A 14,077-nucleotide genomic window follows, 5' to 3' on the forward strand; every position below is an offset into this window, starting at 1 on the left:
CACATAAACATACTTCCCTCTTTTCCACAATGTCAGGACCCATTATATCTTGTTTCTATAGGTTAGTGACTCAAATTTTCTATTTAGTTTGCCATAAAACAGGGGTGCTTAGGAAAAATCTGAACCAGTATTTTATTCCAGCGGAGTTGAAGGAAATTGATGGATAAAGAAAAGCTTACTGGAGCGATTGAAATGTTCCTCAGTATGAATCAGGGTACTGTGACCTCTTTTGTTGGCCTTCCATTTTCAGCCGATGTGCAGCAGACAGTAATAAGGGGAGGCTTAGTTTTGCAAACAGAGCTTGTGGACAGTGATAGATCCTGAAAGTAGTGTCTTCTGGCTAATTCTCAAACTTAAACTGACTGAAAGCAAGGTCTCACAAACTGAATTCATTCTTCACAGTTACTTTCTTAACTCACCCAAAAAAGATTCTAATACTATTCTGTTCAAATGAAAATTTACATGTTTTCTGGCCAGGCGCTGTGGCTCACGCCTGTAATCTAAGCACTTTGGGAGGGCAAGGTGGGTGGATCGATCACTGGAGGTCAGGAGTTCGAGACCAGCCTGGCCAACATGGCAAAAACCTATCTCTACTAAAAATACAAAAAAATGAGCCAGACATGGTGGTACATGCGTGTATTACCAGCTACCGGGGAGGCTGACAGGAGGATTGCTTGAACCTGGGAGGCAGAAGTTGTAGTGCGCCGAGATCGCTCCATCACACTCCAGCCTGAGCAACAGAGGGAGACTCTGTCAAAAAAAAAAAAAAAAAAAAAAAAATTTTTTTACATGTTTTCTATAGGTATACTAGTTTATCTGTTGGTAGACTGCTTTGAAAATGTTTTTCCTTGAAAGTTATGTTTAATTCAACATTTTTCTTCTTTAATCACATTGTTGCTGGTTTGAATAATTAGTCAACCTTTGTGGAGCTCTTTTTGCATGTCAGGTGGTATATAAAAGTATCTTTTTTTTTTTTTTTTTGAGACGGAGCTTCGCTCTTGTTACCCAGGCTGCAGTGCAATGGCGCGATCTCGGCTCACCGCAACCTCCGCCTCCTGGGTTCAGGCAATTCTCCTGCCTCAGCCTCCGGAGTAGCTGGGATTACAGGCACGCACCACCATGCCCAGCTAATTTTTTCCACCTTTAGTAGAGACGGGGTTTCACCATGTTGACCAGGATGGTCTCGATCTCTTGACCTCGTGATCTACCCACCTCGGCCTCCCAAAGTGCTGGGATTACAGGCTTGAGCCACCGCGCCCGGCTAAAAGTATCTTTTAAAATTTTTTTTATAATAAGAATCATTTGAGGTTAGTTTATATGTTGTACAGGGAAATGGTTTCCAGACTTGGATTTTATGGATCACTAAGGAAAAAAAAAAAGGCCAGATGTGGTGGCTCATGCCTGAAATCCCAGCACTTTGGGAGGCCGAGGCAGTTGGATCATGAGGTCAGGAGTTCGAGACCAGCCTGGCCAGCATAGTGAAACCCCATCTCTACTAAAATCACAAAAACTAGCTGGGCATGGTGGTGCGCGCCTGTAGTCCCAGCTGCTTGGGAGGCCGAGGCAGGAGAATTGCTTGAACCCAGGAGGCAGAGGTTGCCGTGAGCTGAGATCGCGCCACTGCACTCCAGCCTGGGCAACAGAGAAGAATCTGTCTCAAAGAAAAAAAAAAAAAAAAAGGAACAATGAGCGTATGATTGCTGGCTTTTAATTTTGTCAGTAGAAACATTGGCCTCATTTATCGTGAATATTCAGTATTTAATTTGGAAACATGAGTGTATTTTCTTCATATTAGTCTCTCATTATAGATTTATGGTCTGTGTAGAGTTGGCTGGTTATTCAGTCTGCTACCTTTATTTTATTGATGAGGAAGCTGAGGTTCCAAAATGCCTGAGACCCCAGAGAGAAGACAGAAAAATTATTTCTCATAAATGTAGTATAACCTAGTATCGACATGTTAGTAGCAGTTACACACATAAATGTTGCTGTGAGTTATATGTTAATTTTTTCTCAGGCTTGAAATGTGATGATTCCCAAAGCCATCTTTTAATGTAAATTAGGCAGTTTCATGGATTAATTTGTAACTTGGGACATTCCTGAGTGCAGCTATTATTTTAGAAGTTTGACTATGATAGCTTATTGAGATTCTGAGTTGCTACTTTGTTTCGGGAAGTTGCTTTTAGAGAGTATTGTAATAATTTGACAGATATGCAAAAGGAAAGGAAGTGAAAATGAGAACATTAATAACAGTGGCCCTTGGGCTTTCTTCTCCCCTTGTCAGAGGGCCTGATCCTTCCCAAGTTGTTTTTTATTATTACCGTTTTTAAAATTTTCTGGTCTCCTATCCCTACCTTCTTTAACTTTTCCTTTTCCCATTTCTCCCCATTCCCTGACCCATCTTCTCTTCTGTCATTCTGGCTCCTCATTCTTTCCCTCTGTTTCTCTTCTCTTTTTATTCTTAGATTTATTCTTTGTTCTTTTTTCTGATGTCTGTAATCAGTAATTGAGATTTAAAGTTACCATGTTTTCTTCCTGTAGCATTTAAACTGAAGTGGTACTGAGCTGGAAAAATAGAGCATCGCTGATAAGTTGTTTCCAGGGATAAGTTTTATTAGTGTATTAGTGTAAAAGTTCTTGAATTAAGAATGTATGTTCCAATCCATACCGCCAACTAAAAAAGAAAAAGAATAGGTTTTGTTATTTTTGATTGATATGTTTCCTTTAATAGAAGCATGTATTTATTTTAGTGGAATTTTATGATTGCTTATACAGTTTTTTCCCTGATAGTAATTATAGTTTTATATTAGTGGCAAATATTTCTTTCAGTCTTGTTTTGTGCACATTTTTTACATAAAGTAATTTAATTCAATTTATTAAAACATTTTAAAACTTATAATTATTGGCCTGGAGTGGTGGCTCCTAGCACTTTGGGAGGCCAAGGCAGGAGGATAGCCTCAGCTAAGGAATTTGAAATCAGCCTGGCCAACATAATGAGAACTTATTTCTATTAAAAAAAAAAAAAACACTTAAAATTGTTTTGTATTTATTATATGCTTTTTAAAAATTAAAAAATTCAGTTTTCATGTCTACTCCTATATTATATGCTTTTAATAAACACTCTTAGTGCCATCACAATGTTATATTCTGGATTTTCCATTGTTTAATCGTTTTCCATAATTGAATATTTAGATTATAGGAGAGTGTTAGAAATGGGTTTAGGACACATACAACCCTTCTAACTTAAATCAGGAGGAATTAGATACCCTAAACAGACCAATAACAATCAGCAAGGTTGAAATGGTAATTAAAATATTACCAACAAAGCCAGGCACCGTGGCTCATGCCTGTAATCCCAGCACTTTGGGAGGCTGAGACAGGTGGATCACCTGAGGTCAGGAGTTTGAGACCAACCTGACCACATGGAGAAACCGCATCTCTGCTAAAAATACAAAATTAGCTGGTATCCTTGATATCCTTGATGACTGATATTCTTGATGAACATAGATGCTAAAATCCTTAACAAAATAACTAGCTAACTGAATCCAACAACATATCAAAAAGGTAATCTACCATGATCAAGTGGGTTTCAAACTAGGGTGCGGGGATGCTTTTAACATATGCAAGTCAATAAATATGATACACCACACGAACAATCAAAAACAAAAATCACATGATTATCTCAATAGATGCAGAAAAAGCATTCGACAAAATCCAGCATCCCTTTATGATTAAAACTCTCAGCAAAATTGGCATGCAAAGGTCATACCTCAATGTAATAAAAGCCATCTCTGGGTCAGGCGTGGTGGCTCACATCTATAATCCCGGCATTTTAGGAGGCTGAGGTGGGTGGATTACCTGAGGTCAGGAGTTTGAGACCAGCCTGGCCAACATGGAGAAACCCCATCTCTACTGAAAACACAAAAATTAGCTGGGTGTGGTGGCAGGCGCCTATAATCCCAGATACTCTGGAGGCTGAGACAGGAGAATCGCTTGAACTTCACCAGGAGGCAGAAGTTGCAATGAGCTGAGATGGTGTCATTGCACTTCAGCCTGGGTGACAGAGCAAGACTGTCTCAAAAAATGAAACAACCCAGCCATCTATGGCAAACCCACAGCCAACGTAATACTGAATGGGGAAAAGTTGAAAGCATTTCCTCTGAGAACTAGAAACGAGACAAGGATGCCCACTCTTACCTATCCTCTTCCACATAGTACTGGCAGTCGTAGCCAGAGCAATCAGACAAGAAAAAGAGTGTCCAAATTAGTAAAGAGGAAGTCAAACTGTCACTGTTTGCTGACAATATAATTGTTTACTTTCAAACCCCTAAAGACATTTCCAGAAAGCTCCTAGAACTGATAAAAGAATTCAGCAAAGTTTCTGGATACGAGATTAATGTATACAAACCAGTGGCTCTTCTGTACACCAGCAATCACCAAGCAGATAATCAAATCAAGAACTCAATTCCTGTTACAGTAGCTGCAAAAAAATTAAAATACTTAGGAATACACCTAATTAAGGAGTCAAAAGACCTCTACAAGGAAAACTAGAAAACACTGTTGAAGGAAATCATAGATGACACAAACAAATGGAAACACATCCCATGCTCATAGATGGGTAGATTCAGTATTGTGAAAATGACCGTACTGCCAAAAACAATCTACAAATTCCATGCAATCCCCATCAAATTACCACCATCATTCTTCACAGAATTAGAAGAAATTCTAAAATTCATACGGAACAAAAAGAGAGCCTGCATAGCCAAAGCAAGACTAAGCAAAAAGAGCAAATCTGGAGCCATCACATTACCTGATTTCAAACTGTACTACAAGGCCATAGTCACCAAAACAGCATGATACTGGTATAAAAATGGCACATAGACCAATGGAACAGAATAGAGAACCCAGAACTAAACCCAAATACAGCCAACAGATCTTTGACAAAACAAAAAAACGTAAAATGAGGAAAAGATACCCTTTTCAACAATGGTCCTGGGATAATTGGCTAGCCACATGTAGGAGAATGAAACTGGATTCTCATCTCTCACCTTATACAAGATAGATTAAGGACTTAATGACATCAAACTATAAAAATTCTAAAGACAGCCCGGCGCGGTGGCCCACGCCTGTAATCCCAGCACCTTGGGAGGCCTAGGCAGGTGGATCACCTGAGGTTGGTAGTTCGAGACTAACCTGACCAACATGGAGAAACCCTATCTCTACTAAAAATACAAAATTAGCCAGGTGTGGTGGCGCATGCCTGTAATCCCAGCTACTTAGGTGACTGAGGCAGGAGAATCCCTTGAACCCGGGATGTGGAGGTTGCGATGAGCCGAGATCGTGACACTGCACTCCAGCCTGGGCAATGAGCAAAATTCTTAAAAAAAAATTCGAGGCGGTACATTGGGAAAGACCCTTCTAGAATTGGTTTAGGCAAGGATTTCGGGATCAAGAACCCAAAAGGAAATGAAATTAAACAAAGATAAATAGCTGGGACCTAATTAAATTAAATAGCTTTTGCACAGCAAAAGGAACAGTCAGCAGAATAAACAGACAACCAACCCACAGAGTGGGAGAAACTCTTCACAGTCGACACATCTGACAAAGGACTAATATCCAGAATCTACAAGCAATTGAAATCAGTAAAGAAAAAATCCCATCAGAAAGTGGGCTAAGGACATGAATAGACAGTTCTTAAAAGAAGACATACAGATGGCTAACAAACATCTGGAAAATGCTCAGCATCACTAATGATCAGGGAAATGGAAATCGAAATCACAAGGCCATACCACCTTACTCTGTAAGAATGGCTGTAATAAAAAAATAAAAAACAATAGATGTTGGCATGGATGTGGTGATCAGGGAACACTTTCACACTGCTGGTGGGAATGTAAACTTGTACAGCCACTATGGAAAACAATGTGGAGATTCCTTAAAGAACTAAAAGCAGAACTACCATTTGATCCAGCAGTCTCACTACTGGGTATTTACCCAGAGGAAAAGAAGTCATTATTTGAAAAAGATAAACTTGCACACACATGTTTATAGCGACACAATTCACAAGTGCAAAATCGTGGAACCAACCCAAATGTCCATCAATGAGTGGATAAACTGTCATGTGTGTTTGTGTGTGTGTGTGTGTGTGTGTGTATGTGTGTGTGTGAATGATGGAATACTGCTCAGCCATAAAAAGGAATGAATTAACAGCGTTTACAGTGACCTGGATGAGATTGGAGACTATTATTCTAAGTAACTCAGGAATGGAAAACCAAACATCGTATGTTCTCACTGATATGTGGAAGTTAAGCTATGAGAACACAAAGGCGTAAGAATATTACAGTGGACTTTGGGGACTTGTGGGGACGAGTGGAAGGTGGGTGATGGATAAAGACTACAAATATGGTACAGTGTATACCGCTTGGATGACGGGTGCACCAAAATCTCACAGGTCACTACTAAAGAACTTATGTAACCAGATACCACCTGTACCCCAATAACTTATGGAAAAATAATAAAATAAATGAGTTTAAATAAAGTATAGGAAGTTATTGATGAAATGTGTACATATATATGTACACACACATCTTTTACACACACACACACACACACACACACACACACGTACGTACACACGTATATAAAAGATGTTCCGGGGGAAGAAAACTGACCCTAAGAAGGAATTAAAATGCCTTTGACCTTTGAAAGACTGAAGTTTTGCTCCATAGTGGACCTTAGAAAAATCTTTATGTGCCTAAATACAGATTTCTCATGTTCTTAAGGTCTATGGAAAATATAATAATATTGGAAGAATATCTATATCAGCTCTATTGAGGCGTGATTTTAAAAATTTTACATTATTTAGTAATAAAACTGCATTTTATTTTACTGTTCACTGTGATCTTCTATCTAGTTGTTCATTGCCTCACTGCCTCTCTCATTTTTAAACTCAGAAGTTGCTGATACCCATCTCTCTGGCCCTTTCCTCTGGATTGCCTCTCTTTTGCCATTTTTTTTCTTGCTATTTAATTTTAAAAACAACTTAGGTGAAATTCACATAGCATGAAATTAACCATTTTAAAGTGATCAATTCAGTGGCATTTAGTACTCATAGTGCTGTGCAATCACCACATCTGGTTCTGAAACCTTTCCATCACTTGAAGGAGACCCTTGCCAATTACACAGTTTCTTTTCCCTAGACCTGGCAACTGCCAGTCTACTTTCAGTCTCTGTGGATTTTCTCTTTCTGGACACCTCATATGAATGCCATTACACAACATTTGTGAACTTTTGTGTCGTCTTTTTTTTTTTTTAATTTTTTTTAGATACGAGTCTCTGTTGCTCAGGCTGGAATGCAGTAGTGTGATCATAGCTCACTGCAACCTTGACCACCTGGGCTCAGGTGAACCTTCTGGTTCTACAGGCATGCACCACCACACCATGCTAATTTTTTTTTTTTTTTTTAGACTGGCTCTGTTGTTCAAGCTGGAGTGCAGTGGCTTAATCATGGCTTACTGTAACCTTTGCCTCCTGGGTTCAAGCCATCCTCCCTCCTCAGCCTTCCAAGTAGCTGGGACTATAGATGCATACCACCATGCTCAGCTATTTTTGTATTTTTACTTGAGATGGGGTTTTGCCACATTACCCAGGCTGATATCAAACTTCTGAGCTCTTGTTAATTTTGAAATATAGAATATATTATTGTTAACTGTAGTCACCTTACTATGCAGTAGGACTTAATCCTCCTATATCTGATGGTAACTTTAATCATTCACCTGCCTCTCCCTACCCCACTCCCTGCCCTCCCCTTTACTACTCTCCTCACCTCCCTGGCCTCTGGTAATCACTATTCTACTCTCTGCTTTTTTGGGAGGGCTGGTATATCCTATTTATTTATGACAAATATTCCACATCCATGATTCTCTGCAGTCAGAAGTTCTTTGAGAGGATGCCATCAGCCTTGTCAGTCAGAGAATGGACTCATCTAATTTACCGTCCTGTGAATGGCCCTAGGCAGATAGCATAGGTTGTTGTTGTTCAGAGACAGAATTTCTGTCTGTTGCCCAGTCTGTAGTGCAGTGGTGTGATCTCGGCTCACTACAGCCTCTGCCTCCTGGGTTCAAACTTCCCAAAGTGCTGAGATTATAGCTGTGAGCCACCATGCTTGGCTGTTTTTTATTTTTATTTTTATTTATTTTATTTTATTTTATTTTATTTTTTTTTTGAGACGGAGTTTCGCTCTTGTTACCCAGGCTGGAGTGCAATGGCGCGATCTCGGCTCACCGCAACCTCTGTCTCCTGGGTTCAGGCAATTCTCCTGCCTCAGCCTCCTGAGTAGCTGGGATTACAAGCACGCGCCATCATGCCCAGCTGATTTTTCTATTTTTAGTAGAGACGGGGTTTCACCATGTTGACCAGGATAATCTCGATCTCTCGACCTCGTGATCCACCCGCCTCGGCCTCCCAAAGTGCTGGGATTACAGGCGTGAGCCACCGTGCCCGGCCCTATTTTTATTTTTTTTATTTTAATTTTTGTTTTTTCAACTTTTATTTTAGATTTGGGGGGGCACATGTGTAGATTTGTTACTTGGGTATATTGTGTGATGCTTAGGTTTGGCACAAATGATCCTGTCACCCACCCTTGTCTGCCTCTCTCCTTCCCTGCTCTAGTAGTCCCCAGTTTATATTGTTGCCATCTTTAAATCCACATGTACCTATTGTTTAGCTCCCACTTACAAATGAGAACATGGAGTATTTGGTATTTGGTTTTCTGTTCCTGCATTAATTCGCTTAAGAAGTATAGGTTTCAAAGTTGCCATCTGCCGGTGACCTTGTCATCTTCAGCCACAGTCATCTGGATTGATACATACATGGTCCTTAGACCAAGGATGTGGTTGCTGGCAGAGCATTCCTGAGGCACCTACAGGTCTGTGAACTTGCTTTTGTCGCTCTGCATGTCGATGCCAGGCCTGCAACCATGAGGCATGCAAGCCTCTACTTTTATGAGATAAACTTTTTAAGATTCTGCATGAGTAAGATTGATCATACAATATTTGTTTTTCTATGTCTGGCTTCTTTCAGTTAACAAAGTCTTGCAGGTTCATCCACATTGTCACAAATGAAAGGATTTCATTTTTTTTTGTTGTTGTTGTTGTTGTTTTTTGGAGACAGAGTCTTGCTGAGCTGCTTAGGCTGGAGTGTAGTGGTGTGATCTCGGCTTACTGCCACCTCTGCCTCCCAGCCCCACATGATTCTCATGCTGGATTTTATTCTTTTTTTGGTGAACAGTTTGAGCCTTTTGAAAAAGCCAAGCATCCATTTAAATTTTGGTGGAACTTCTTTATAACTTTCCTGATGTCAGCATATTCTGGGTGTTGTTTGGAAAATTATTTATTAAATCAAAGACTTACAAGCAGTCTCTCTCAAGCCCTTTACCTCAACAACAGTTGCTTCTTCAAACAGCTGATATCACACAATTTTTATTGGGGTTATAGAAATGAAACACTAATTTTCTGCATATGTCTGTGAGCATACCACAACTCTCATTGCTGGAAGGTTATTTAGATACTGCTGCTTTCCTGATTTAGGAAAACAAATTTTTGGTTTGTGCCTATGTTAGGGAAACAAATTTCTGGTATGGGAAGGTTGAGGCTGCCAAGAATCTTGCTTCTGGGTTTTAGAAGTCTCATTGTGAGGCCACGTGCAGTGGCTCATGCCTGTAATTGCAGCACTTTGGGAGGCTGAGGTGTGTGGATCACTTGAGCCCCAGGTGTCTGAGACGAGCCTGTCCAACATGGCAAAACCCCGTTTCTGCTAAAAATACAAAAAAATTATCCAGGAGTGATGGCACACTCCTGTAGTATCAGCTACTCAGGAGGCTGAAACATGAGAATTGTTTGAACCCAGGAGGCGGAGGTTGCAATAAAGATTGCGCCACTGCCCTCCAGCCTGGGTGACAGCAAGATGCCTATGAAATGTTTTCTGCACATATAAAAAGGTTGAATCACTTTCGGTATTGTTTCTTGGTTTTTTGAAAATTGATAATACATATACTTTATAAATTTAATTCTCCATTAACTAGAATATAAAACAGAATACACACTCCATCTCTACGCCATGCTAAAAAAAAAATGGAAACTTTTTTTTTTTTTTTTTTTTTGAGACGGAGTTTCGATCTTGTTACCCAGGCTGGAGTGCAATGGCGCGATCTCGGCTCACCGCAACCTCCGCCTCCTGGGCTCAGGCAATTCTCCTGCCTCAGCCTCCTGAGTAGCTGGGATTACAGGCATGCACCACCATGCCCGGCTATTTTTTTTGTATTTTTAGTAGAGACGGGGTTTCACCATGTTGACCAAGATGGTCTCGATCTCTCGACCTTGTGATCCACCCGCCTCGGCCTCCCAAAGTGCTGGGATTACAGGCTTGAGCCACCGAGAAACATTTTTATTTTAAACAGGGTCTGTCTTTGTCACCTAGGCTGGAGTGCAGTACTCAGTGTAACCTCAACTTCCTAGGCTCAGGTGATTCTCCTGCCTCAGCCTCCCGAGAACAGGGAGTGCAGGCATGCAATACCACACTGGCTAATTTTTTATATCTTTGTAGAGATGAGGTTTCGCCATGTTGCCCAGGCTGGTCTTGGAAATCCTGGGCTCAAGTAATCCACCTGCATCAGCCTCCCAAAATGTGGGATAATATGTGTTAGTTACCACGCCTGGCCGAAAACAGAAACTTTTCAAGAAAAGTTTTAAAAGAAATTACCAAATTAATAGATGTTATCGTATTATGTTCAGAAATAGAAATATTTTTATGAATTATTCTCAGTTCTACCACCTACAGGCAACCATTGTAAATATTTTTTATGTACTTGTTGAGTAACCCTTATGTAAATGCTTGGCACCAGAAGCAATTTGGATTTCAGATTTTGTGACATTTTGCGTCATACTTAATGCTTCAGCATCCCTAATCTGAAAAAAATGCCCCAATGAGCATTGAGTTTTGTCTTGTCTTTTCTTCTTTCCCTTTCCCTTTCCCTTTCCCCTTCCTTTTTGCTTTTTTTTTTTTTTTGTAGAAAGTAATTTTTTTTTTTTTTTTTTTTGAGACAGAGTTTCACTCTTGTTACCCAGGCTGGAGTGCAATGGCGCAATCTCGGCTCCTGGGTTCAGGCAATTCTCCTGCCTCAGCCTCCTGAGTAGCTGGGATTACAGGCACGCGCCACCATGCCCAGCTAATTTTTTTTGTATTTTTAGTAGAGACGGGGTTTCACCATGTTGACCAGGATGGTCTCGATCTCTTGACCTCGTGATCCACCCGCCTCGGCCTCTCAAAGTGCTGGGATTACAAGCTTGAGCCACCGCGCCCTGCGAAAGTTATTTATTTAGAGAGAGAAAAAGGTGAAGGAGAGAGAAAGAAACAGCTAACTCTTACACTGAGTGAGAATCCAGAAAGACGGAATCCAGGAGAGGAAAGCACCTTCCACCCTGAGTGGAAGGGAATAGAGAGAAATGGAGTTTAGGAGGGGAAGACAGGCTTTCATGAGAGAGTGTGGAAGGGGACTTCAGAGGGAAAATCCAGGAGAGAGAAAGATGGCTTCCGTGAAGGGAGTGTTTGTGGAAGGGGATCCAAACATGGAGTCCCTCCTTTTTCCTTTCCTTGAGACAGGGTCTTGTGCTGTTGTACAGGCAGCAGTTTAATGGCACCTTCTTAGCTCACTGCAGCCTCAACTCCTGAGTTTAAGTGATCTTACGTCAGCCTCCCAAGTAGCTAGGACTATAGGCATGTGCCACCACGCCCAGTGAATTTTTGATTTTAGCAATTATTTTTTATTGATGATGATTAATTTTATTAATTATTAATTATTTTAGTATTGTTTTTTAACAGGGTCTTGCTCTTGTTGCCGAGGCTGTAGTGCATTGGCTCACTGCAGCCTCAGTCTCCCCTGCACAAAGCGATCCTTCCATCTCAGTCTCCCAAGTAGCTGGGACTACAGGCCTGTGCCAACATGCCCAGCTAATTTTTAAAATTTTTTGTAGGGACAGGGTCTCCTTATGTTGCCCAGGCTGCTCTCAAACTCCTGAGCTCAAGTGATCCTCCCAGCCTGGCCTCCCGAAGTACTGGGATATAGGAGTGAGCCACCAAGCTTGGCCTCGGCTGATTTTTAATTTTTTTGTAGAGATGGGGGGTCTCACTGTGTTGCTGGTCTCAAACTTCTGGGCTCAAGTGATACTCCCACCTCTGCCTCCCAAAGCACTGGGATTACAGGCATGAGCCACTGTGCCTGGCCCTTTTTTTGGACATTAGGAGAGAGAATCGATGATTCTGTCAGTCCTGAAACCTTAGGTCTTCTAGTTTCTTTTTTGTATTCTCAGTTTTCTTCGTTTCTTTTTTGTATTCTGTTTTCTTCGTACTACCTTCAGGGTATAATGTGCCTAAGAAATATTTCCTTGTTTTTCAGGTTCTAAATGGCTTCTAAGAAGTTGGGTGCAGATTTTCATGGTAAGTGTACTGTTAGAATCATGGTTTAAGTTATGATTTGATCAGAGGATTTGAAAACATTTAGCATAGTTTTAAGTACAAGTGTCCCTTTTTGTCTCTTTTAATGAACAGCTTGACAAAATAAGTTGTACAATAATGTATCACATATATCCAAAAGGTGTTCAGAGAACTTTAATCCCCAAGTATTTTATTCAGATGGGTAGTTAAACTTTAGAGTGTCTCTGGTGATTGTATTTGAAACTATTAGTGATAGATTAGGAGTCTGCCTGTTCTGGTTGTTCTTCAGCAGCATTGAAGATACAGTTACCTTTGCCTTTCCTATTCCTTAGTAATAGCCCTTCTCCATATATGTATGTGAAAAATTCTAACCCTTTGGTTAATGCTTTATAATATTTTAATTTAGTTCCCCGTGCCCCACCAAAGGAAGTAATTTACTACACATCAATCACTGTATTACAGAGGTATCAATAATGATAATTATAATTTTGAATTTGAAATTAATACTTTGTCATCTTTTCCTAAGATATAACCTTCCAAAATGGAATACAATAATAAACTTTATTATCTGCCTTTGGAGGGGAATGGAGGGAGGTACCTAAGAAGTTAAAATTGTGCACTTTTTTCATACAGTAGAAGATAAGAATTAAACACCAGAAATAGCCAAATACTACAGTTATTTTAAAAGAGATTTTAAAGGCAATCTTCATGTTAAAAATTATATCAGCCAGGCATTGTGGCATGTGCCTACAGTCCCAGCTACTCAGGAGACTGAGGTGGGAGGATTGCTTGAGCCCAGAAGTTTGCGTGACAGAGTGAGACCCTGATTCAAACAAAAAGAAACACACACACACACACATATATATATCACATCACTGTAAGAATGATTTATTGGACTGCCTGGGGATGTGTTGATATGCTCTTCTGAGCTGCTAGTGGTTGCTTGATAACATCACTCAGTTGAGTCACAGTGGTATAGCAGTCACTACGATTTTACTTGCTTAAATATATTTTATATAACAGCCCTTAAATTTTGATTTGTTGGTGTGCATATATTTACATAGATAACCTGCCTGAGTTTTAAAAAATCCTTTTGTAGTTATTCAAACTCTGGAATTAACATTCCTTAAGGAGCCAGGCTTGGTGGCTCAAGCCTGTAATCCCAGCACTTTGGGAGGCTGAGGTGGGTGGATTACAAGGTCAAGAGATCAAGACCATCCTGGTCAACATGGTAAAACCCCGTCTCTACTAAAAATACAAAAAATTAGCTGGGCATGGTGGCTGGCGTGTGCTTGTAATCCCAGCTACTCAGGAAGCTGAGGCAGGAGAAGCGCCTGAACCCAGGAGGTGGAGGTTGCGGTGAGCCATTGCACTCCAGACTGGGTAACAAGAGTGAAACTCTGTCTCCAAAAAAAAAAAAAAAAAAAAAAAATTCCTTTAAGGAGGTCAGGCATTGTCATATCTTTCAGGTAAGCTATTTCCTATTATTTATGGATTATTACAGGTCTTCTTAAAAGTATTCAAATGAAAAAAAAAGTATCCAAATGATAGTAGAAAGGCAGATCTGGGTGGGGCATGGTGGTTCACACCTGTA

The 14,077-nt window shown here is 40.3% G+C and overlaps 1 protein-coding gene across 2 annotated transcripts in view; it reads left to right on the top strand.

Annotated features, from left to right (window-relative positions):
* The window catches only part of UBAP1 (ubiquitin associated protein 1), an 81,151-nt gene that overhangs the window by 30,936 nt on the left and 36,138 nt on the right, over positions 1 to 14,077 (top strand). For both annotated transcript variants that reach the window (XM_039474798.2, XM_039474797.2), the window contains exon 2: positions 12,446 to 12,486. In XM_039474798.2, the coding sequence (XP_039330732.1) occupies positions 12,484 to 12,486 (3 nt within the window). In that variant the 5' untranslated portion in view covers positions 12,446 to 12,483. The remainder of the gene's footprint in view (positions 1 to 12,445; positions 12,487 to 14,077) is intronic.

This window comes from Saimiri boliviensis, chromosome 2 (assembly GCF_048565385.1).
Source record: "Saimiri boliviensis isolate mSaiBol1 chromosome 2, mSaiBol1.pri, whole genome shotgun sequence".
NCBI lineage: Eukaryota > Metazoa > Chordata > Mammalia > Primates > Cebidae > Saimiri > Saimiri boliviensis.